The sequence below is a fragment of the Ochotona curzoniae genome, unplaced genomic scaffold (assembly GCF_017591425.1).
Source record: "Ochotona curzoniae isolate NIBS_2020 unplaced genomic scaffold, NIBS_Ocur_1.0 contig_3520, whole genome shotgun sequence".
Lineage (NCBI taxonomy): Eukaryota > Metazoa > Chordata > Mammalia > Lagomorpha > Ochotonidae > Ochotona > Ochotona curzoniae.
In genome coordinates, this window is record NW_024465894.1 from 12,311,339 (window position 1) to 12,335,286 (window position 23,948).

At 57.4% G+C, this 23,948-nt stretch overlaps 1 protein-coding gene across 2 annotated transcripts in view; it reads right to left on the reverse strand.

Moving 5' to 3' along the window:
* The window catches only part of SRC (SRC proto-oncogene, non-receptor tyrosine kinase), a 34,644-nt gene extending 10,931 nt beyond the window's left edge, over positions 1-23,713 (reverse strand). Inside the window, exons 1-6 of one of the 2 annotated variants that reach the window (XM_040981493.1) lie at positions 23,602-23,713; positions 10,166-10,239; positions 2,047-2,192; positions 1,205-1,459; positions 273-372; positions 80-97 (exon numbers count right to left, since the gene is read on the reverse strand). In XM_040981493.1, the coding sequence (XP_040837427.1) occupies positions 80-97; positions 273-372; positions 1,205-1,451 (365 nt within the window). In that variant the 5' untranslated portion in view covers positions 1,452-1,459; positions 2,047-2,192; positions 10,166-10,239; positions 23,602-23,713. The remainder of the gene's footprint in view (positions 1-79; positions 98-272; positions 373-1,204; positions 1,460-2,046; positions 2,193-10,165; positions 10,240-23,601) is intronic. The other variant, XM_040981494.1, reaches the window with a different exon arrangement.
* Between the last annotated feature and the right edge of the window lie 235 nt (positions 23,714-23,948).

Sequence of the window (23,948 nt, forward strand, 5' to 3'; positions counted from 1 at the left end):
GGCCAGCTGGGACCTGGGTGCAGGCCAAGCGCATGCAGGGAGCTGCCCACCTGCCCGCCCGGCCATCAAGCGTACACACCTGACATCCACCTTCCTCCTGAGGTCAGCGAGAGAGAAGCAGAGAGAGAGGGAGAGGCTGAGAGTGCGCTGGGGGCCGGAGGACAGCAGGGGGACCCTTGTGTACGTGTAGTCAGCAGGGAGTTGGGGGGATCCTCCCATCTCCCTGCCCGGGGAAGCCCCTGGGGCCTGCGGGCGGGCAAGGGAGCACTCACGTGTTGTTGACAATCTGCAGCCGCTCCCCCTTCTTGAACGACAGGTCGGTTTCCGTCCTGGACTCATAGTCATAGAGAGCCACAAAGGTGGTCACACCACCTGCAAAGGAGCCAGCCCAGGCACGGTCACACAGGTACCGGAACGCCCATGAGTCTGTTGCAAGTGTGCCCCCTGGTGGTGCCGCCTCATACAGCAAGGAGCCCGGAGGACAAGCCCCTTTATCCCTAGAGTCAGACACGCAGCAGGGAACAAAGGGGCCAGCCCCTAGAGCTGGTCACTTGCTGCTCCCCGATGTAACTCTGGTGATTCTGAGGGGTCTGGGAGGACTCCACCCTCCTGGCTGTGGCTCCTGATTCCAGCTCAAGTAGCTAGGTCCCTGGCACCTGCAGGGGAGACCAAGTTCCCACCTTCAGCCCAGCCCTGGCCACTGCAGCCACTGTGAAGTAACCCAGCAACAGGCAGCTCTGTCTTCCTAAACCTTACAAATACATTCATTATTAAAATTCTCTTAAGATCTTTTTGTGAAAAGTGTTTGAAATTTATACGTAAGAAGGGTCTTTTTTAAAGCGTATGAGAAATACGTGTCATGAAGAAACTCCACACTGATTTCAAAATCTTGGAAATTCTAGTTTCCAGGACTTCTTGGAAGTCATCCCCTCCGGCTTGGGGCTGCCGTATCCACCAAGTGCCAGCAGAGGGCGCAGGGGCGCACCTGGGCACCCTTGGGAACTGGGCCCTGGCGGCTGCCTCGCCACCTGCTGGGCTCCATGGTGCCTGGCCAGTGGCGGGCCCGGGGTCCCCTGAGTGCCCCCAATGGTCTTTCTGCAGGGGACCCAGACCTTGAGGCCACTGCGCTTTACAAATCCCACCGCTCCAGGAAGCCCTCGACCCAAGGGGGGGCCGTCCCCATTCCCATCCCGGGCGCACTGACCGGCCAGCGGCCCGGCCCTCTGCGGGGAGGTGATGGTGTCCGAGGAGTTGAAACCACCGAACAGCTTGGGCTCGGCGGCGGGGGTGAAGGCTGTGCTGGGGCCGCGGTGGCCATCAACCGAGGCCGGCTTGCTGGGGGTCTGTGCGCTGGGGAAGGCACCCCCAGCCCCACAGAGTGTGCTCTCGGTCTGCTCCAGGCTGCGGCGCCGCTGGCTGGCATCCTTGGGCTTGCTCTTGCTGCTGCCCATGGTCCTGGCTGGACGAGAGAGGTCAAAGTGAGCCTGTGGCGGGGGTTGCCGGGTAGGAGGGTGGGTGGGAGGTGGCGGGGGCAGCGGACTGTCTCCACCCTATTCCATCTTCAGCGGGGAAACAAACGCAGAGAGAAATCCCAGGCTTGGGGACATGGGTGCAAAGGCGGCTCCTGCCAGAAGCCTCAGCCTGCCCCCACCTCCTCCGCAGCCCTTGCTCAGTCCCTCCCACGCAGGGACAGTATGTGGATCACATCTCCGTCCCCAGCATCGGGCACAGGGGAGACGAACCATTGCAGGAGTGTTGAGTGACTATTTAAGATGGCCCAACACTGGGGGAGAGGTGCTAAGAGTAACATATAGGAGGGCACGCCTGAGAGGGAGCAGGGCACTGCCAGGGCCTGGCACACAGCAGGTGCTGGGCAGATGGCTGAATGGATGAATGGCCAGAGCTTGAGTTAAGATACCTGTCAGAGGTCTGGGAGGTGCAGACACTGACCCACTCCCACCATAGCCCCTGGCTGGGCTCAGAGCTCCCACCCAACCCACAGCGCCCAGCTGAACCAATGCAGAGGCTGCCCCAACCACACCTCACCTGTCCCAGAGGCTCTGGGGTCCTGGCCTCAGGCTAGAGGCCCGTTCCACCTCTCCCAGCTGTGTGTCACCTGGGGCAAGTCACTCCGCTGCCGTCCTCATCTGCTGGGCAAGGAGAAGGCCAAGCTCTAGGGCTCTTCCGTGAGGCTGCCAGGCCACCACACCGCGGGACTCTGCAGGCCCAGACCCCAGACAGCCTCCACCCTCACAGCGCACTCACGGGGTGGGAGGCGGGCAGCAGCCTGGGGACCCTGGGCACCCCAGCCAGGGGACGTCCAAGGGTTCTCCAGGAGCTACTGCAGGCCTGGCATGCATCTGGAATATCCTCGGAGCCCCTTGAACGGAGATCCAGGTAAGGCTGTTTGCATGGACATGAAGTGTGGCTCATACCCACCACATACTCGTAGAGCTCAGGTCCTGCCCTGGGCCCTGCTGAGCTCTGTGCAAATCTTGACTCGGCAAGCCCTCCCATCTGCGCGGGTGGGGACACCTCAGACTGTCCTTGTTCAGCTGAAGCAGCTGAGATCCAGAGAGGTAGGGGAACCTGCCTGAGGTGGCACAGCAGGCCTGATAGTGAAGAGCAATGCCCACAGGGCATGGGAGACTCAGGGATGCTCTTAGGGTCCCAGGAGAATGTCGCGGCCTTTCTCCTCCATGGAGTAGCCAGCTGTCCCCGGCAGCCTGACCTTGCTCCTGGAGAAAATCCCGGGAAGTGAGTCCCCTGGAGGGTGAGTTGGGTCTCAGTAGGGCTGCTGCAATACCCGGTGAGCTTGGGGGAGACCAGGGGTTTCCTAGAGCATAAACACTGAGTCACCGTGAGTTGCCCATCTGAGAAGGGCCAGCCTCCGGCATCTTTTCCACCACTCGCACGCCCCCACGGTGGGGGCAGAAGGGAAGCAGGGAGGCTCTGTCCTGGGTGTGCCCCTTTTCTCTAGGGAGCCCCCCTCAGCAGAGGCTCTTTGACTCCCCCAGAGCCCGGCTGTGCTCACAGTACACGCCCCAAGAAGCAGCACAGTAACTTGAGTGTCTCCTAAGCCCCAACCTATCCTCACACCTCCAAACCCCTGCCATCCAGCGCCTCCCAGCTGCCCCTCACTCACCAACAATGCACCTGCTGCAGGCCGGGTTCTGCCCCTTCCAGCCCTGACCCAGCTCCACCTGCCTCCATTCCCTCTCCTGGACAAACTGCTGGACCCCACAGACCCCAGGGGCCTCCCCTGCCCAACCTCCCCAGCAACTAGCTCTGTGCTCCCTTGGTTTCCTCATCTGAGACAGTGAGGCTCTGACCACGAGGGGACTGGGGTTAAATGGGAAATGCACACCAGGGTACATGGCACGCAGCAAGCACGAACCACCACAATCTCTGAGGAAAGCTGTTGTCTTATTGAAGAGACAGAAAGAGAGATGCAACGGCCACTGGGGTGCTACTTAACTGCCCACAGCAGTCTGGGCGGGGCCAGCCTGAAATCAGGAGCCAGGAACTCCATCCAGTCTCCCACGTGGGGCACAAGCACCTGCTGCCTCTCAGGTCCATTAGCGGGAAGCTGGGTTGGAAACAGAGCCAGACTCAAACCCAGGCACTCCTCACATAGGGAATGCACCTGTGTGTTCAGGAGATTGAAAGTTCTGGAAGGATTCCTAGTTCTCTGTGCCTCATCCAAAAGGCATGGGGCAGGGAGAGAAGATCCTTTCTTTGCTTTCCGTTTGGTGTCAGTTGCCCTGTGGGTGATGCCGCCACCTCTCCCTGTCCTCAACCATCACTCCTGGGTCCAGCAGCCCACAGCCTGCCCTGCCTCTCTCCTCACGCACACAAATACTCACGGTCCCTCAGCAGCCACTGTCCGGCCTCCTGGCCTCAGCCCAGGGTGAGGGCGACAGGCGCCTGGGACCTGGAGCAAGCAGGTACTCCAGCAAGCAAAATCGCCCTGGGTAGGCCATTTTGCCTCTCAGTTTCTCTGTCTTTGAAATGGGCACGTAGGTGGGCACTGGGCTCAGCTGTTAGGGGCCAGGTTCAGACCCACCCCCCATCCTAATCCCTGGCTCCATTTACTTTCTGATCCCAGCTTCCTCCCAGCACGGACCCTGAGAGGCAGCAGTGAGGACTCTGTCCCCACCCTCAAGGGAGATAAGCAGCTGGACGGCGAGCTGGACAGTGTTCCGGCTGTCAGTTTCAACCCCAGCTGTTGTGGCCACTCGGGAAGAGACTGGGTGGACAGGAGCTCCACCTGCCTGCCACTTGCTCTATTTTGTCTCCCTGCCTTTCAAAATGACGAATCTGACAACAGGGACGGAAGAGCGTCCACCTGCCAGGCAGGAGGAAGTGCCCGACAGACTGAACACAGCACCGTCTCCTGTTGAAGCTGTCGCCGTGGGCAGCCACGTGCGAGCATGCATGGTGATACCAAGCACACAGCCGAGCCCTTCGCCTGCCTAGGTACAGGTGCCAGATGGCCACTCGTTGGCTGCCTAGCCCGGTGTAGGCTCACTCAGCTTCCCCCTCATCTGGGACTATCCAGGGGTACACACAGCGAAGAGGAGGGTACCTGGTAACAGGTGCTACAATCAGTTCGGGTGGAGGGAGACCTCTGTCGACCCCTGTCCTTTTTGCTGGCCACTCTCACCTTTGGGCAGAGTAGGCCTCCAAAAGCCCTACTAGGTACCTTCCCTGCACAGGTCAGCAGTGGAGCCCATCCACGCCATCCCTTGGAAGGGAGGGGAGTCCAGGAAAGACCACACTGCCTGGATGAACCATGTGTCCCCACTAGGTTCCTACACTGGAAGCCTCGTGCCCAGGTGCTGGGTAGAGGATGAGGCCTGGGGAAGGTGCCCGGGCTTGCATGAGAGCCTTGCTCACTCTGGCACATAAAGATACAGCAGGAAGGAGGCAGAGAGCAGGACCTAGCACCTGGATCCTGGACTTGAAGCCTCAGGGCAGAAAACACTACTTTGTGGGCTTGGCATTGTGGCCTAGCAGCTAAAGTCCTCGCCTTGAATGTGCCGGGATCCCATATGGGTGCCGGTTCTAATCCCGGGTGCTCCACTTCCCATCCAGCTCCCTGCTTGTGGCCTGGGAAGGCAGTCAAAGACAGCCCAAAGACTTGGGACCCTGCACCCACATGGGAGACCTGGAGGAAGTTCCTGGCTCCTGGCTTCGGATCGGCGCAGCACTGGCCATTGCGCTCACTTGGGGAGTAAATCATTGGATGGAGGATCTTCCTCTCTGTCTCTCCTCCTCTCTGTATATCTGACTTATAAAAATAAAATAAATCTTAAAAAAAAAAAAAGCACTACTTGTGCTGCCCACTCCCCAGCATCGCACTACAGCGGCTGCAGGGGAAGGCACCTGCCAGCCCTTGCCCCACAAGTTCACCTTGTTCTGGGACACCTGCTGATGCTGCCAGCCTCCAGACAGAAAGGGAAAGAATAACACAAGAGTCGGAAACAGGCAGAGCATCATCTGTAGTCAGTGTGGATGTGAAGCTGGGAGACCCATGAGACTCCACTGGGAAGCGGTCCAGTAAAGAAGAGAGATGTTAACATTGCTGTTTCAAAAATCAATCACGCATCCATCTAGGAACAGCCCGCCTGAGACGCAACAAAAGAAAACAGTATTATAAAAGTATCAGCTGGGGTGGCAGTGTGGAGTAGCAGGTAAAGCCGCCACCTCTGACATCAGCATCCCTTCTAGGCGCCACATTGAGTCCCAGCTATTTCACTTTTGATCCAGCTCCCTGCTAATGCCCCTTGGAAGTCAGAAGAATCAAGTGCCCGGGCTCCTGCACACACACGAGAGACACAGAAGAGGCTCCTGGCTCCTTGCCTTCAGCTCGGCTCGGCTCCAGCCATTGCGGCTACCTGGGGAGTGAACCAGCATATGGAAGATCTCTGTCTCTCCTCTCTCTCTAAAATCTTCTTTCAAATAATTAATCCTTAAAAACTAATCCTTTAAATGTAAGTAGATAAATAAATACACAAGTTATTCTTAGTTCTATCTAAAAGTTGAATGGGAGCCCAATAAGAAACTCAGAAGGATTTTCTTTAAACCAGGCAAGCGAAGTTTTAAATTTAGAAGTAAAAGTCTACAGATGAGAATAGCCAGGAAAATCCCAAAATGAAGAGTGCCGAGGAAGAAATAGACCAACCAGAGAGAATTTAAAGTCACAGCTTTAGTGCTATTGGTTCACAAATACAGCAGCACAACAGGAGAGACTGCAAACGTGTGGGAAATAAATGTGTAATGAAGGCGGCATTTCATCCTAGTGAGGAAAAGGTGGAAGAGTTTTAAGATGCAGTTGGAGGGTCTGGCGCCTTGGCTAAACAGGATAATCCCCCACCTCCAAGCGCAGACATCCCATATGTGCGCTGCCTTGTGTCCCGGCTGTTCTACTTCCCATCCAGCTCCCTGCTTGTGACCTGGGAAAGCAGTAGAAGACGGCCCAAAGCCTTGGGACCCTGCACCCACAAGGGAGATGTGGAAGAAGTTCCTGGCTCCTGGTTTTGGGTTGGCTTAGCTCCGGCCACTGCAGCCACTTGGGGAGTGAACAAGTGGATGAAAGATCTTTTTGTCTCTCCTCTCTGTAAATCTGCCTTTCAAAAAAAAAAAAATAAATAAATCTTTAACAAAAGAGAAAACAACATCAGGAAGAAATCTGGGCAATCACAAATAAGTGAAAATTAAACCTTGTTTTTTTTAATAACCAATGAGTTGGTGAGGAAATCATAAGAAGAAAAATCAACTAAAAAACCACTTGCTAGGAAGGGAAATGAACGTACGACTCATCAGAACAGATAGACCGAGCAAAACAAAACTGAAAGGGGGAGCACTGCGAGTGATTTTAGTTAAGAAAGGAGCGGGCAACATGGCACAGTGGGTTGAGCTGTCTGTGGATGCACTCACATCCCAGGTCAGGGTGTCTGCGATGGAGTCACACTTCTGCTTCCCACCCAGCTTTCTGCTCACCCACATCAATGCGACAGATGATGGGCCGAGTACTCCACCCTGATGGAGCTGCCGGCTCCTGGCTGCAGCCTAGCCCAGCCCCAGCTGGTGAGGGCATTTGGGAAGTGAAACCCGAAAATGAAAACAAAAAGCCTCTCTCTCTCTCTGTTTTCCCTTGATATGTCCTTCTGCATTTCAAAAAGCAAAAATAAATAAATAAGCTTTAAAAATTAAAAAAAAAAAATCTCAATCCAATAACCTAACCTTCCACTTTGATTAATATTAGCAAAATCAGAGCCAAACAAACCGAAAAGCATGTGAAAGGGAATAATGAAGATCGGAGCGAAAATTAACGAACAACAACAGCCCAACAATACACAAAATCAACAAAACCAATAGTTGGCTCTCGGAAGAGATCGCGACATCAGCAAACCTTTAGCTAGACTGGACGTGGCCGGAAGGGACGAGGCAGCCCTGCATCGCGAGGTAAGCGGGAACACGCAAGAGTGAAGAGGATCCTAGGGGGGACATGGCCACCACTGTCCCCCAGCAAAGGATGCAGTGCCAGGAAAATGGCTGCATTCCTATGAAAACCACCAGAACCAAGAGCAGAGGGTTGGAATGAACCGCCAAGGAAGGAGACCCCGTCACCACTGAGGGAAGCACTTCACCCCAGGCCACGTCACCATAACCACACCATGACATCCTGAGGGAACCACAGACGGTTCTCCCTTCTGAACAGCAAAGTCAAAATCTTCTGTAAGGGGCCAGCTCCGTGGCCTAGTGTGCTAAGCCTTCACATGCAAGGCAAGCATCCAATATGTGCGCTGGTTCATGACCCGGCTGCTCCACTGCCTATGCAGTTCCCTGCTAGTGGCCTGGGGAAGCAGCAGAGGACGACCCACTTGAGAGACTCAGATGAAGCTCTAAGGCTTCAGCCTGGCCCAACCCCAGCCATGCGGCTATGTGGGGAGTGAACCAGCAGATGGAAGATCTCTCTTCTCTCTCATTTTCTCTGGAACTCTTTCAAATTAAAAAAAATAATAATTATATACGTATTTTAAATAAGAATAAAATCTGCAAAATCCAGAACACTGGAGCCAGCCATACATGAAAGGATAGAGCAAATGACCATGTCCTGTCAGCCCTCCCCCCATGGGCCCACATCTTTTACAACCAACCAACCGTGGTTCAAAATAGTTGGAGCAAAACAAAACAAAATAAAAAGCATTTATGCTGAAATACTTAGACTTTTCCCTGTTGCCATTAATCCCCCACCCCCACAACACACCCCAATTATTATTTATGGAGTGTGGACACTGCCTGAGGTGTTCTGGGTAGCCTGGAGCTGCAAACCCAGTGGGGAGAGACTGGAACCCCCGGGGGTTCCCAGCACTACATTCCTCCATCTGGGGAACACAAGGCCGGTTTAACTTCTGCAAATCAACTCACACAATGCCCCATCCCCGTTAGCCAAATAAAGAACAGAAACCATAGATTCATCCCAGGATGTGCAGCCACGGCGTCCGGCCACGTCCGACCCCCACATCCCCACAGGAGCACGCCATGGGAGGGGATTTCCTGCACTCGGTCAAGGGCCCAGATGAGAACCACTTGCAAACATCACCCCCACGGGTGGAGGGCTGGACGCGGCCACCCCTGCGGCCGGTTGAGGACACAGGGACAGGCGCTCTCACTGCCCCTGGTTGAGGCTGTGTGGGGGAGGCGCTCACCAGTGCGATTCGGGAAGAAAACAAAATGAAAGCATCCACACTGAGAAGGAAGAGTGCAAGGACCTCCATTTTCAGATAACATGATCTTTCTTAAAGGTCTATTTATTTAAAAGTCAAAGTTACAGAGAGAGAGATCTTCCATGGGCTGGTTTGCTCCACAGATGACCACAGTGGCTGGGGCTGGGCCATGCAGAAGCCAGAAGCCAGGAGCTTCTTCTGGATCTCCCACATGGGTGGCAAGGGAGGTCCGAGGACTTGAGGCATCCTCCACTGTTTTCCCAGGTACGTTAGCAGGGAACTGGATCAGAAGTGGAGCAACCAGGATTCAAACTGGCACCTACATGAGATGCCAGTGCTGCAGGTAGACAGTAGTTTAATCCGCTGCACCACAGTACCAGTATGGATAACATGCTTTGTACACAGAAAATCCTAAGGATCCTATTTAAAAATCTGAAAACTAATAAACAACTTCAGCAATGCTGAAAAAGTATCGGATAAACAAAAATGAGGGTGCAAGGTGCAGCAGATTGGTTTGGTCTGGTCCCACCTTGGCCATTGCAACCATTTGGGGGTAAACAATGGAGAGATCTCTCTCTTTTTTTCTCTCTCTCCCTTCCTCCCTCTCTTTCTTTATTTTGTCTTTCAAATAAAATAAATAATTTTTTTTAAAAAGAAAAAATGGTGCCCAGCGCAGTAGTCTAGTGGTTAAAGTCTTCGTCTCGAACTCACTGGGATCCCAAGTGGGCACTGGTTTGTGTCCCAGGCACTTCACTTCCCATCCAGCTCTCTGCTTGTGGCCTAGGAAAGCAGTCGAGGACAACCTAAAGCCATGGGACCCTGCACCCGGGTGGGAGACCCGGAAGAGGCTCCTGGCTTCAGATCAGTTCAGCACAGGCTATTGCGCTCACTTGGGGAGTGAATCATTGGACAGAGGATCTTCCTCTCTGTATATCTGACTTGCCAATAAAAAAACAAATAAATCTTAAGAAAGAAACAAACAAAAAGAAAAGCTCACTTCCAAGATGCGCACAAACCAGAAGGCAAGGGATCAAACTAGCCAAACTCATAAGAAAATAAAGGCATAAATGTCATGACCTTTGATCACAATGGTTTCTTAGATATGACACCTTGGGCCCAAAGCAAAAATAACAAAGAGAAAAACTGGACCTCATCAACATCAAGAGCTTCTGTGTCCCAAATGACACCATTTAAAACACACCATAAGGAGGTAGTGCTGCTGTGGCACAGCATGCTAAGCCACTGCTTGCCATAAGGGCATCCTGTATCTGAGTGCCAGCACCAGTGCCTTTTCCAATCCCCTAGGACTGCAAGAACAATTCTGTACCCTGCGTGTGTGCCACGTGTGTGCACAAGTGTGTGTGCATACACATGTGTGTGTGTGTGTTTATGCTTCGCTCTCTCCTGTTTCAGAAGAAATGCAGGCTTACCTGGCTTCAACACCTGGCTCTGCCTCTCATCGCTGGGCGAATGAGTCCACCTCTCGGAGCCCTCACGTGCTGCTCTGCAAAGAGGAGTTGGAGACTGTCAAACCTGGGGCTGATGTTGGGGTACAGTGGGTGAAGTCTCCATCTATCAACCCTGGCATCCCATAGCACAGCACCTGTTGCAATCCCACCAGCTCCCTACTTACGGCCTAGGATAAACAGCATAAGACAACCTGAGTCCCTGAGCCCCTGCACCTACGGGGGAGATCCAAATGGAGCTCCTGCCTTGCCACAGCCCCAGCTGTTGCAAACATTTGGGGAGTAAACCAACATATGGAAAAGCAATATCTCTTCTCTCTCTCTCTCTCTCTGTGTTCCTCTGTCACTCTGCTTTTCCAACATATGAGATCAATGTTTAAAAATTCATTATCCTCATGCCTCCTGGGCACAGCTGAGGGGGAGCAAGGGAACAGGGGTACAGGCCTCCTAGTCATGACTTGGTCGTGGTGGACACTGGGGGGTGGGTGGTCAAACCAGAGAGCCTCCAGTCAAGTGTGCAGAGGATCAGCCATCTTCTCCAGTTGGGAGAGCTCCCTGGAGGAGGCAGCATATGACAAGGGTCAAGCGACAAGGATTTCCACAAGTAGGGATGGGTGTGGCCAGCATTCCTAAGGAAGAAAGCAAGGGAGGCAGAGACATGGCTGCCACAAAGTCCCAGGTGGCCACTCTGGCTTCTTCAGCAGAGCCCCGGAAAAGCCAAAAAGGCTGGACCAGTCAATTACAGAAAGGCAGCAATTACAGAAAGCTCAGGGACAAGCAGCAGCCGGGACACAGTTCTACCCACGGCCAGGCAGGAAAATGCAGGCACAGAAAGGAACCTGACTTTCACTCACCCCCAGATTCCAGGTCCCAACTGACCCATCACAAGGAGAACCCAGGTGCAGTGACACTAGGGGTCCCACAGGGAGCAATCACGGGTTCACAGGTGGGCAGACCTGTGTACAGCGGGAACCGTGCTGGCAGCAGCAGCACACACAGTCTGACAAGCCCACCTGAGTCCTGGGGGTTCGGAGATAGGAGGAGACCCAAACTTCCACAGCTCACAAGGAAGCAAACATACACTGGCTGGGTACCCACCCTCACAGTCCAGGGCCCAGTCCCACAGCAGGCACCCAAGCTTCAGCGGGCACTGTCACCCTTGCCCAAGAGTCCGGGGCAGGAGCCAGCTGGTGCAGGAATGTCTCCTGATAACAGTGACCCCACAGGATGCAGAGGGCCGGCTCTCACAGGCTCACGCTGTCTGGAATGTGGGGGGTGGAGCAGAGAGGAGGACTGGGTGGCAAACTAGCCCTAGGCGAAAAGCCCCCTCCCCCACCCCACCCAGCCCCTGGCGACCAGGCACCTACACCAAGTGGAGGTGAGGCACTGTGGTTGGGGGGTGGGGAAGGGTGGTGCTTTCTTCGGGGCCAAGAAGACGCCCACATTTTGCAGGCAGCAGTAAAAATTAATGACCCAGAGTAGCAAAGCAGGGCACTGGGACATCCCCGCCCCCCCTCAAAGACACAGGGGGCTGCCACAGCCCAGACACCCGCACCCGAGTGTCAATGAGGCCCTGCCTCTCTCCACTGGACCTGCAAGGCACGCTCAGGCTCGGGCAGAGGAACACCACAGAACTGGAGGGGCGGGCAATGGGAGGTATGGCTTAACCAGGTCACTCTTGGCCACAGTCCAGGCCCAGGGGTGACTCCGCGGGAAAAATGGGCCCATCCGTTCAGGTCTGGGAGGCGGACACGGCTGCCCCGGGGTGGGGTAAGGGTAGTTCCTAAACCATGGCGGGCTTCCCAGAAGAAGGGATCCCTCAGTCAGAGCCCATAAATGGGGCATTCTGTGGCAGGAGCGTGGCAGGCATGGTCCAGTCAGCTGTGCCTGGAGACAGGGCCTCTTCGAGAAAGGCAAGCAAGCCTTAAGGGGAGTCCCGTGGCCTTACGGACCTCAGTAGCTAAGCAGAGGACAGGTGGGTAACGGGCCTGGGGTCTCATCATTGCCCCCCTACTCCCATCCACCATCACGCCCTCCTCCCCAGGCCCTGCCCAAGGCCAGGGTCACTGAAGACAAAGCTGCTGGGTGTATCGCCAGCTAGGGAACTGGCAGCACTGGGCAGTGTCAATACTGCCCCACCCTTGCCCAGCATAGCCAGGCAACCTCAAGCAGGCTGGCCAGGGTAACCGGCGAGGGCAAGAGGTTCCAGCGCTGACCTTGACTTCAGAGCCACCTGCCTATGCAGAGGAGGCTGAGGTTCAGACAAGGGCAGGCCTTCCCCCAGGGCACACAGCTGGGCTGGGCCAAGCCTTGCACTTGCAATCCACTGCACTATGTCCCTCACCTGGCCCTGGCCTCACCTCTGCACGCCCAGCAGTAGGTCTGAGGCCCTAGGTTCTGCCCTCCCCCAGCTGCCCCATCCGTACAAGGCCTGGGGGGGGTGCGGCTGCCAGGCGGCCCCAGCCCACGGGTGCCGGCTGTTCGCCGCCAGCAGCTCAGGCTGCTTCTGGGCTCTGGGAACACACAGTGCCCCCTCCTGCCCGCCCACGCCCAGGCAGCAGCTCCCTCCAGGGACACTGGTGGGTAGGAGTACATAATGGCGAGCCCCCGCCACGTGGTCAGCCTTGAGCTGCAGCCCACCCCATCCCACCCCTACCGAAAGCCCACGGGGGAGGGGGGGCGTGGCTTCTCCTAGCTGTGTGAGCTCAGGGAGGCACAGGCCTCCCTTTACTCATCCATAAAATGGGTTCCGGCAGATGGAAGTGACAAGGTATCTGACCCTGACAGTGGTCAGCAAGTCACAGCCCTGCCTGTCCCCTCCTGTCTTACATCTTCACTCTCCTCTTGAACTCCTGACCAGTCTTTAGGCTGGGCTCACCCTGTTCACCAGCCCCCTGCCCCTTTCATCCAGGAACTCCAGCACCTCCTTCAGGGCCGCCTGCCCTCACCTGCCCCCAGACTCAGAGATGCACCTGCTTGTCCAAGCTCTGGAAATCCCACCACCTGGGGGCAGAGCGCCGGCCACGGGCTGCGCCCAGAAACAGCCTCTGGACACAGGCACTGGCCTAGCAGCCAAGGTGTTAAGGACAGCCAGGTCACCCACCAGAAGGCGTGCTTGGGATTTCCACCCCAGCTCCCTGCCTGTGGTCTGGTAAAGCAGTGGAAGACGGCCCAAAGCCTCGGGACCCTGTACGCACATGGGAGACCCAGAAAAAGCTCAGCTCTGGCCATTGCAGCCACTGGGGGGATGAACCAGCAGATGGGAAGATCTTTGTCTCTGTCTCTCCTCTCTGTAAATCTGCCTTTCCAAGAAAAATAAATAAATCTTGGGGAAAAAAAATAGCTCCGGTGCTTCCTCACCTTGGGAAAGTGACTCCACCTGTCGGTGACACAGACCCCTCCCCTAACAAGGATGAACACACAACCTGGGATGAACCACCCCAACCCCAGAAGGCTTCTCTTCTCCCACACTGACTGTCTCTTCCAATAAAATGCCAGTTCAACCAAAGCAGGAGGTTGGGTCTGATGGGTTACTGGCTGTGTCAAGCCTTTAGAACGCTGTCCAGCACATAGTACAGTGTTCAGTAACTACTGAATGGTCAGGCACATGGGCTCGACCCAGGCCTCCATGGTGGGGAGAGACGTAGCTGGTTCCAGCCCTCCAGTCCACTCGGCCCATGCCCCTCCCCCCACACACACTGTGGTGTCCTCCTGCACCTGCCCAGCACGCGTCCTCTAACCCCTCATGACTCAGGTAGGGCAGGGGGCAAGTCTGGGACCATGCTAAGCCCAGGCATCGCCCAGCACAGGCCTGACTCAGACTTTGGGGTCGGGGATGATTGCCAAAAGAAGCTGGGGGAGCTGACCACAGGCTGGGGCCGCTGGGCGAGTCTGGTCCCGTGTTCCCGGTATGAGCATGCTTAGAGCTGGCAGGCCTCAAACCTGCTCGGCCAGTGTAACCGGGGTGGGGCAGTGGCAGGCCGGGGCTGGCTCCAGCTGTGAGAGGGGGTGCTCCCAGAGCAGGCCTACAGCTATGTGCAAACCTAGATACCCTTCTGGACTCAGTTTCCCCACCTGGACCCATAAATGCCACAGTGCTGTTACCTGACAGGGGCCACTGGACCACTGCACTTCTACCCCAAGGGCCATCCCTGCCAGTGGACAGAGTCAGAGCCCAGTGGACATAGCCACTCACCTGTATGCCCTGATTCCTGCCAGTCCAAGAACGACAAAAACACCTGCCATCAATGTGCGCGCACACACACACACACACACACACACACCCCACAGTGGCCCCAGCTCTCACAATCTCTGCTGGTCCTGCCAGCACCAATGGCTGTACCCATTTCACAACAGGACAAACGGAGACCCACTCCTATGGCTAGCTGGAGTCCAGGCATTTAGATGGCACCTCTACATCACACTGGGCAACCTCTAATTCCCTAGGACAAGAAAGCAATCCTACCACGCTTCAGGGCTGTTACTTGGAACTCGGGATGGGGGGGAGGAAAGAAGTAGGCAGAGTTTCTAGGATTCTCTAGGCTGCAGGAGATGGCTCAAGTGCTTGGGACCCTGCCACCCACACAGGGGGACCTGGCTGGAGGTCTGGGCTCCTGGCTGCAGCCTGGCCTCAGGGAAGGAACAGACGTGCTCTCTCTCCATCTCTGTCTTTCCATCAGATGGAGGAAAATAAGACAACTCAAATCTAACAAATTGGTGATCGGCTGGGAAGCCTGGGAATCCTCAGGTCAGAAGGGTCAAAATCAAAGGCCAGGGGCTCCTGGGAACTGCTGAGTGAATGAGTCAGTGAGCAGAGTACCCACTGGGGCCTCCCAGACCCCCAGCCCAGCTGAGCAGCCAGAGCACAGCCAGGGCAGCCACAAGCCCGCACTGCAACCTCACTTTTGCCCCACTTTTGCTTCCCGGGGGACTGAGGGAAGAGGAGGGGCCCGTGCCTGCTCCCCTGGGGGCTCGCAGCTAGCTTCTGTCCCACCACAAAGGGGCTTTGTCCTCTGAGCTGAGAGCCTGGGCAGACAGGAAGCCACCCCTCTGCAGCCCCCAGGCCCCGGCACCCTGCCAGCTGGGGCCACAGTGCCGTCTGCCTCCACCCTCTTGTGCCTGAGGAGGGTTCCAGGGGGACCCTCCCTCCACCTTGCACATGAGGAAACAGGCTCAGAAGGCGGAGACCCCAGAGACAACAAAGCAGGTTGACAAACAAACAGGGACAAACGGGGACAGGGTATCCACCAGGGCCCTGCAACAGGGGGTGGCTCACTAGCCATGAGATTCACAGGGCCATCAGGCTAGAACACATCCTGGCTACTTCCTGCCAGGCAAGCAGCTGCAAGGAAGGGAGGTGTGGGCAGCCAGGTGACAAGACAGTGGTCCCCCCTTCACACTGTGGCTGCCCTGCCACTTGACCCCTGCTCTCTGGGGCCATCAGCTCTCGGCGGAGCTTCCAGGACTATCTCACTGAAGCCAATGGGCCATGCCCACCTGAATGGGGCAGTGGCCACAGGGCTGTACCTGTCACTCTCCAGGGGCCTCGATGGCCGAGTCAGGCTCCTAGGTCAGACCCCAGCACATGAGGGGAGCTCCTGCAGCAAGAACCACACACCCCAACACATAACCACTAACAGGTGAGTCACAGCATGTCCTCCTCCAGGGAGGCCCCTCAAACACTCCCTTCCAAGCTCCAGAGCTGCTGCTTAGCAATGAGCCCAGTCCAGCTGTCCCTCTCCATAACTCAGCAAGAAGCCACCTATACACTGTCCTGCTCCTGTGGGGTCCCAGGTCAAAGCTGAGTGCTGGGCAAGACTGATCCACAGAGCAACCTTCTAGCCTCAGGCATGACCACAGGCTCCCAACACGTGCTCACACAGATACGCATGTGCACACACACCAAGCTGCTTCCTAGCTCCAGGCCTTTGCACATGCTGTCCCTCCTTCCCAGCACACCGTCATCCTTCCCTTTTTCTCAAGAGTTATTCAGCCTTTAAGATCCACCCTCTGCCTACTTCCTGCACACTTCCTCCAGGAAGCACTCCTAGTACTGTGCTGGGCTGCCATGGTTCACCTGGAACGCACTCCATGGCAGGGTAATGCCAGGGCTGTGCCTGGCTCCCCTACAGTATAGGTTCTGCCCCTGCTCAGAAAACCCCAGGGCAGAACTTGGGAGCAATGTCCCATGGCAGTGCCACGTCCTGCTGTGCCCACGATGTCCACAGATCTGAGAGAGGGTGGACAGGGTGGAGGGGAGCTCTCTGCCAATGGCCAACTGGTAACCAACCCACATCGTTTCTAAAACTAGGGCAAGGAGAAATGGGAACAGCAGAATGGTCCCCAAATAGAATTGTGGCTCATCTGGTTCCGGGGCCTTCGGGAACACCTGGCAAGGACCGGGGGTGGGGCAGCCGAGCGCCTACCGTGCTGACTTCGAAAGGAAGAGGTCACATTACCCACATCATCGTGCGCAGGACTCAACCCCTGCACCCTCCCCACTCAGGGCCAGTCCAAACTCCTGCGGTGACCCCTGGCTAGAGGGCTCCCCCATGCCTGTCCCACTCCAGGTCCTCACCGCCACTCCACTTCCTGTCCATCCCTGCAGCTTTGACCACTGATGATTAACCATGGCACTTCCTGGAGGCCCAGCAGCATGAGCTGGCCAAGTCTTCCCCACGGGAAAGACTCCTCCCCCATCTCTCAGACCAGAGCCCCGGAAGAGGAGCCTTCTGCCTGGTGCAGCTCAGGGTACCCAGAAGCTCTGCACAATCGAGTTCAACCTCCTAACTAGGCTCAGCCTGAGGGATCTGGCAGGTCACAGGAACCAGCCACCCACCCTCATCACTCAGTCCCCCTCACCCAATGTGGCCACTAAGCCCGGGGGAGCCGCTGGAGTGGGTGGGGACAGTCATGTCTCCCTCCGTGGCATTCCAGACCCATTGTTGAGATGGGAAAGCACAGTCGGACACACTGGCCTGGAGTGGAACCTCCACCACGAGCCCAAAGCGGGCACATCCACACCCACGTCACCCAGAGAGGAGCTGGGGTTCAGCAGGGGAAGATCAGCTGCCCCGAGCAAGGAAATGGACGAGGAGCTTCCGCCCAGGCCAAAGGCAACTAAACAGAATCCTGGGTGAGTCTCTTCCCGGGTACTGAGCCTCAGGCTTCCCATCTGGAAAGCGGGATGTGACACTCCCTGCAGTGGCTACAGCTTCCTTGCATTGTACCTCTATTTTCTCATCTGAGGAATGGAGCAGTCATTCCCTCCCTCTCCGGGTTGGTAGAAGATACATACTCACTTAACAGCTGGTAGTTACAGAGCACCTACTGCGTGCAGGGCTACCAGGCCTATCGTGCACAATCACACACTCAGAACCCAGACAAGGCAGGCCAGGCCCTGGAAGCTCTAGGTTCAAATCCACACATGGGAGACTCTCAGGCAAGTCCCTGTGCTTCTCCAGCCATCCTGGGGAGGAGTGGGCAGCAGCAGGCTCTTATCGAGCTGCCGTCCTGGCCACCTGCTGTGGAAACCAAGGAGCCAGCCCCATGGTGGCACGCTGGAGCCTTTGGATACCCTGCCAGAAGTCACCCCACTCTCCCAGACTAGGGGTGCGTGGCCCCAGGCAGTCACTCCGCCTCTCTGAAGCTCCAGGTCCTCCCTGGAGTGGTGAGTGCTAGGGAGAGGGGCTCTGCGGAGTCTGCAGAGAGAGAAGCAGGGGCAGGGAGCCCGGTCTGAGACCACAGCATCCTCATCTGGCAAACGAGGGCTGTTAGCACATCACTCTGTCTCTCCCAGCCCTGCTACAGATGCTCTGAGGTGACTACAGACAGTGCTTCATAAACTCATGGAGAGTGGCAATCATCCCAAAAATAACACTAAGAAAAAAAAAAATCCCAAGAATCACCAGCTGGGTTAGTGAGATGGCTCAACTGGCTAATCCTCTTGCAAGTGCCAGGATCCCATATGGGCGCCAGTTCATGTCCCAGCTGCCCTATTTCCCATTCAGCTCCCTGCCTATAACCTGGAATGCAAAGTCTTGGGCTCCTGCACCCACATGGGAGAATCAGAGGGAGCTCCTGGCTCCCAGCTTTGGATCAGCTTAGCTCCGGCCACTGCAGCCATTTGGGAAGTAAACCTACCAAGGCAGAATATGTCAGAGCCACAAGGGAGGGCAAAGAGGGAGCAAGGGGGGTACCGAAGAGGGAAGTGTGGATGCAGGAGTGCAGGGGAGACAGTGAGAGCTGGGGTCTGAGCCCCTGGAAGGGTTTGGCAAGGAGGGCACACCAGGCGCCAGGACCTGCAATGGCTAAAGCATGGTGGACATACACACCAGGGCAGACAGGAAGAGAGCCAACATTTCACAAAGGCAACAGGTACAGACGGCCAAGGAGATGTGGGGAGGACCAGCAATGGGCAGAGGGAAATGGCGTCTCCAACGGCACTTCCACAGTCCCTGGCCATGGGACCTGACTGCTCCCTGGTACTCTCTCAGTCACCTCCCCCAAAGCCAAGGGCAGCGGCAAGCAGGGCAGGGGAGGGTACACAGCACCTGACGCTGCCCCTTTCAGGAAGGGACCCCAAAGGCTACGAGGACACACAGGGCTCTGGAAAGCAAGGGAAGGGGGCCAGAGCTGGGCCGGGGGTAGAACCCAGACTCGGAACACTGGCTGTGCCTGGTTACAACCTTCCCAGCTCTCTGTCCAGACTGAGGCACCAGCCCCCAGGCCTGAGCATTCCCAGATTCCCAGGCCGCCGGAGGCCCACCACTCCTGCCTCATCATGACATGGTACATATCGTGCACAGGCCAGCATCCCGGGCACTGGTCAAAAACACACAACACTCTCCATGCTGGCACTGGCACTGCTGTGCCCATTTCCCTGAGGCAGAGACTAAAGGTTCAGTGACTGAAGCACGGTTTGAAGCAAGAACCAACAGGTTTCAAAGACTTTGCTACTCTCTCTCCTCTTGGCTACCCTTCCCAGCTTCCTGGCACTCCTCTAAGTGTCGTGCGGTTCCAGCAGCCTGAGCCAGGGTCCTGTCGCTAGCACACGGCACTGCCCGGACCTGGCACACACACCCCTGGCAGCAGTGCTAGGCCCGCAGACTCAGCCGAAAGCCCAGGATCCAGCCTGACGCCTCACTCTGCTGGGTGGCGGCAGCCCTTGACCTCTCTCAGTCTCAGTCTCCTCCTCCAGGCAATGGGAGCAAATGCCCTGGTCTTCCTCGGAGGTGTGAGGCAAGGGCCAGACAACCTGAGGGTGCCCCAGCTCAGCAGGATGCAGCGTGAGGCTGTGAGCTGCAGACAGGAGCCAAGGCCAGGCCTGGGTCAAAGGCAGTCAGGCCCTGCTGGACACCACAACCTCCCAGCCATCTCCATCCACCACACCTGAGTGCCATGGGTCCCACACAGCCCAGAGGCTCTGGGCTCTGACTGTCTCTCAGCAGCTTAGTATCTCACATCTCCTCCTAGTGCAAGGTTGGGGTCATGAGAGAAGAACCCTTACAGGACAGCCCAGAAGCCCAAGCCAAGCAAGGAAAGGCTTGGGACAGCAGCATTCAATATCTCCCTTCTTGTTCCTCTTTCTCCTGGAAATTCCTAGAACGCTATGGGGATGGAGGGTGGGGACTTGGAGAGGGGGGATGGGGAGAGGCAAAGAGCAAGACACGAGTCTTAACTTTCTATCCTGGGATCCAACCCCCGCCCCCATTACCCACCACAGACTCAGCTCCATCACACTGGACTTCAGCAAACAGCCTGGACCCAAATACAAGAGGCCTGGGCCTTCCCACCAGCTTCCAGGAGCTGCCCTGGCTCTCTATGGCCTCATTTCCTCCATCTGTGAGAAAAAGAAGGTCAGAATGGATGAGGAATGACAACTCAACAGCACACAGGCGGTACTTCCTCCACGCTCTGCCCACAGCAGACATTACTAATCTATCACAGCACTCTGACCTCAGAATGCTTCTATTTGAACCCCTAGGCCAACCCTACCCTGGTTGGAGGATGAGGGCGGGGAAGGAGCAGCCAGGAGACTGAAGACTGTGGGAGCAGGTGAGTGGACTGGGTCAAGGGAGGTGCACAAGCTGACCTGCTGTGAACATCGAAGGAAGGAGCGGACAGCTCCTTGCACACAAGGATATGGGGTCTCCCTCCCCCAGCAGCTGTGACACAGATAACACCAGGCTACCACTACAGGCTCAAGCTGCCCGCTCCATCCACAAGTTCATAAAGTAAACCCCAGCTTGGGACGGCCCCACCCCTAGTCACAGAGCACTTTCCTACTGCCTCCCTGCCCCTGCCCCCCACAGGCCACCCTGGAAACCCTGAGTGGAGGAAGTACCCCCGCCCCTGCAGAGGTCGGGGGAAACCAGAAGAGTTTGCCATGGCGATAGGGCACAGCCGGTAGGGGCTGCGCGGGGGCCCTGCAGGAGCCAGGGCTCACCAAGCAGGCAGAAAGTGCTGCTGCTCTGGGAAGCCCTGGCAACGCAAATGCCCAGCCCTGATACCTGGTAACCAGAACAACAAGGCAGGTGGCTTCTCCTCTCAGAGTTTCAATGTTCTCATCTGGAAAATGGAACCAAGTGCCTCCCAAGGCAGACTCTCCAGAAGCCGAGCTCCCGAGACCAGCCCCCTCACACCCAGAGACGGGGCACAGACAGGGAAGTTCAGGGATTATGGCCACCCAGCCCAGTGGTGCCCTCAGCTGCCAACATCCACTCCCAGGCCAACCCTACCCACATGGGCACCTTCAGATGTGTGAGTTTATCCACTCGAAGCCAGACCCCAGACACCTGCCAAACTGTCCAAGGCACCATGGGGTTCCAGGCCCCTGGTGCCAGACCCCAGAGAACCAACCCTCCCTGGGAGACAGTTACCACTTGTATTCTCACTGCAACCAAGAACACACACACAGTGGGGACAGTAGGAACTTGAACCAGGCCTGCGGACACATGAGCCCACTCTGCTCCCCAGTTTACCCCTGGCCACCCACCTCCTCCTGGGCAGACCTGAATCAGTTGCTCACAGGAGACCTGTTTCCACCAGGTGCCCTCCAGCTCAGGACTGGTTTCCACAGGGGACTCCAATCAGCCAGCTGGGTACAGACCTGCCCACCATCCCTTCAAACAACACCTGCTCCCCTCCCCCACCCCAGGGCCTTTGCACACACACACACACACACACACACACACACACACACACACACATCCCAGCCCTGCCTGGCAAGCCCTTCCCCTAGCTCCATGCCTAGCCAACTCCCACACGCTTCCTTCAAGGCGCCTCTGTATCCTAGGCCTCCCAGCTCAGACCTTATCGCACCCAAGATTATATATTAATTCATCTGGCAACTTGTTTGCCGCTGGGTTCACCTTCCAGAGCCAGGTCTCCTGGAGGCCAAGGACCTGATCCTGACTCCCCAGCCAGGCTGGCCACACCCCACCACCCCAAGGGCCCAGAGAAGTGCCCTCCTTTTCTCCCTTCTTTCTTGGGCAAACGGCTGCTCCCTACTTGGCTCCAGCAACATCACCTCCTGGAAGCCTTCCAAGGCCTCCTCCAGCACCCACGGCCAACACTGTTACAGCCCTGTTCAGCCTGAGTTGAGGGCTCTTAGCACACAGTAGGAGCTCAGCACAGGATAGGGGAAAGAGAGGGGTGTCCCAGAGCTTGTGCCAGGCAGGTACCCTGTACCAGGGTCAGCTGAGAGCCAGGCAGACGAGTTGGGGATGGGGATTCGGTGGGTGGCCGAGCGATCTCCTCCCTACCCTCACTCAGGTCACAGTCAAGTTAGAAGCCCAAGCAGGAGGCAACACAGGAGGGAGATGGGCTGGGGGCGGGGGGGAGGCCAGAGCTGGACGAGGGCCTCTCCTCCAGGCAGAGGTGGGCCTGGGTTCCAGGAGCTGATAAGCAGCTCAGGCAAGAGCGGGTACTCCTGGCAGGACGGCGGGCAGGCAGTCAGCTGAGGGAGGTGACACATTGTGGAAAGAGCACATCACCAGCAGGCCCCGTGGCTCCCAGCCCAGGGCTCGGCAGGGGCCGCTTTTCCGACAGATCGCGTGCCCGGGGTCCACACTGGGCCATCACTGGAGGGCCCCAGAAGTCAGCTGCAAACTGAGCAGCCCTGGTCTGGTCACTTCCCCATCAGCACATGGAGGATCGACAAGAAGCATTCGAGTGTGGGCCCATTTTCCATTTGGTTAAGACTGAGACCAGAAGAAGGAGCCATGGGCAGCCTTGGGTCAAGCCACAGGCACTGCTGCTCCTGCTGCTGCTGGGTGCCAGAAATGGTGCTTTCTCAAGGGGCCAGGAGACACCCACCCCGGGCCCAGGCCATCTTCTGAGGCTGAGCACTCACTCAGGTCAGCAGCCATAGAACCCCCAACACTCTTGAATCATCCTGAGAGGACGCACTCCCAGAGCACCTGCTACATGCCGAGCCCCTAAACACCAAGGCACACTGAATGTCCACCCACTCTGAAGACCCCATGGCATAGACTGAGTTGAGGTTAGATGTCCTGACCAGGGGGAGGACAAGTCCCATCTCAGGCACAGGGATGCCAGATCTGGCTTCAGCCCAGGGGACCTGGGGCCACTCTCGCCCCAAAAGGCAGGAAACCCTGACCCAGAGCCACACAGATGAGCCCCATCTGTTACCCCCATCCTTCCCCCAAGCCTGGCAACCCTGGCCAGGCCCACCTGCTGATGCTGAGGCACCCAGCTCAGAGACGGCTGGCAGTCGCAGGCGGACACACAGCAAGTGGGGACTCCAACCCACCCTAAGTCCCAGGCAGGACAGGCAAGTGGACTGGAACCAGTGGTGAAACCCCAAACTTTTGCCAACTTCTAAGCCCGCCCAGGCTGGGCCTGGCATGAGGCTGGGGGTACCAAGTCCCTTAGAGGCCAGCAGCACCAGGCCTTACCTGTGGCCCCAAGAGAGCAGCCAGGTCCCAGTGGCCTGACTCTGGGCCTCTTGCTGCCCCGCAGGCTCTCACCTCCCACTGGGACCGGGGGCGCTGGGCCGTGGTAGGGGGGGAACCAGGGGCGGCGCTGATTGGCTCAGATTTCAGATTTGGCCTAGACCTGGCCCCAGGGCCGGCCAGGCTAGCCGGCTGGGGAGGAGGAGGGGTCCTCAGGCAGAGGGGAGCATATGGGGTTCCCAAGCCGACAGGACCCCCGCGCCCCCACGCGGTCCCCTCCCAGGGCCGCATCACAACAAAAGGCCGCGCTGGGCACATCCCGGTGCACTCGCCCAGCGCTTCTCGGGGGCCGCGGCGCGGCCGAGGGGTGCGGACCTGGGTTGGTATTACGGGGGACCTAGGGAGGGAGATCGAGCGCTGGGGGGTCCCGGGTAGGGCTCCCCGCGCCGCCGGGCCGGGCCTGCGAAGGGTGGGGGCGCTCACCTGGGCCTCGGGCGGGCGCACGGGCGGATGGACGGACGGAGGCGCGAGGACGGCCCGTGGGGCCGGGGCGAGTGGACTGACGGCGGCCTGGCCGCGCCGGCTCCCAGGCCGGAATGGAGTCGGGGCCCAGAGCGACCGAGAGAGAAAGGGAGGAGGGGGAGGAGGAGGCGGCGGCGGCCGGGAGGGGAAGAGGAGGGAGGGCGCGCGAGCGGGAGGAGGGGCCGGCGGGAGCCGGGAGGAGGAGGAGGAGGAGGAGGAAGGAGGAAGCGCGCGGAGACGGCTTCCCAGCCGTTGACCTGGGAGGCAGCCAAGCGCGGCCGGGCCAGGGTCCGCGCAGGGCGGGGCCC